Here is a 609-nt window from a genome sequence, read left to right as displayed (position 1 = left end):
AGCAATGCAAACCGCTCATCAGGACACAGAACCCCACCCACTGTCCCACTCTTTCCCACTCCGCCCACTCCTGCACCCACACACCCCACTGCGCCCACTTCCCCTCCAACTCCGTCCACTCACCCTCACTCACACTCCGCCCACTCCCTACCCAATCTCACACTCCGCCCACTCCCTCGCCACTCTCCTAATCCGCCCACTCCCCCTCCAACTACGTTCACTCCTCCCACTCCCACTCCGCCCCTTCCTCCACACTCCCACTTCGCCCCCTCCCTCCCCACTCTCCCGCTCCCACTCCGTCCCCTCCCTCCCCACTCTCCCGCTCCCACTCCGTCCCCTCCCTCCCCACTCTCTCGCTCCCACTCCGCCCACTCCCCACTCACCATCCGTGCAAGGGCGTCTCCGCAGGCCATCCGGATCCTCTCAGCCGTCGCGGGCGAGTCGAACCGAAACAGCGGGTCGAAGCCTCGCTCCGCCCTGGCCGACGCGATCGCCTCCTTGATGGCTAAGAATACGGACGAGGCCAGGAATAGCGGCGGCTCTCCGATGGCCTTGGGGGGGGGGGGGAGGTGGGGATTAGATTACCTTTTTCGGATATTGTGTTCGGGA

The 609-nt window shown here is 65.0% G+C and overlaps 1 protein-coding gene across 1 annotated transcript in view; it reads right to left on the bottom strand.

Annotated features, from left to right (window-relative positions):
• The window catches only part of LOC119590688 (xanthine dehydrogenase/oxidase-like), a 27,694-nt gene that overhangs the window by 818 nt on the left and 26,267 nt on the right, over positions 1-609 (bottom strand). The window contains exon 27 of the mRNA XM_037939375.1: positions 384-551. Within this exon, the coding sequence (XP_037795303.1) occupies positions 384-551 (168 nt within the window). The remainder of the gene's footprint in view (positions 1-383; positions 552-609) is intronic.

The sequence above is a fragment of the Penaeus monodon genome, chromosome 27 (assembly GCF_015228065.2).
Source record: "Penaeus monodon isolate SGIC_2016 chromosome 27, NSTDA_Pmon_1, whole genome shotgun sequence".
Lineage (NCBI taxonomy): Eukaryota > Metazoa > Arthropoda > Malacostraca > Decapoda > Penaeidae > Penaeus > Penaeus monodon.
Note: the sequence above shows the minus strand (reverse complement) of the source record. Positions and strands in the feature narration are given on the sequence as shown.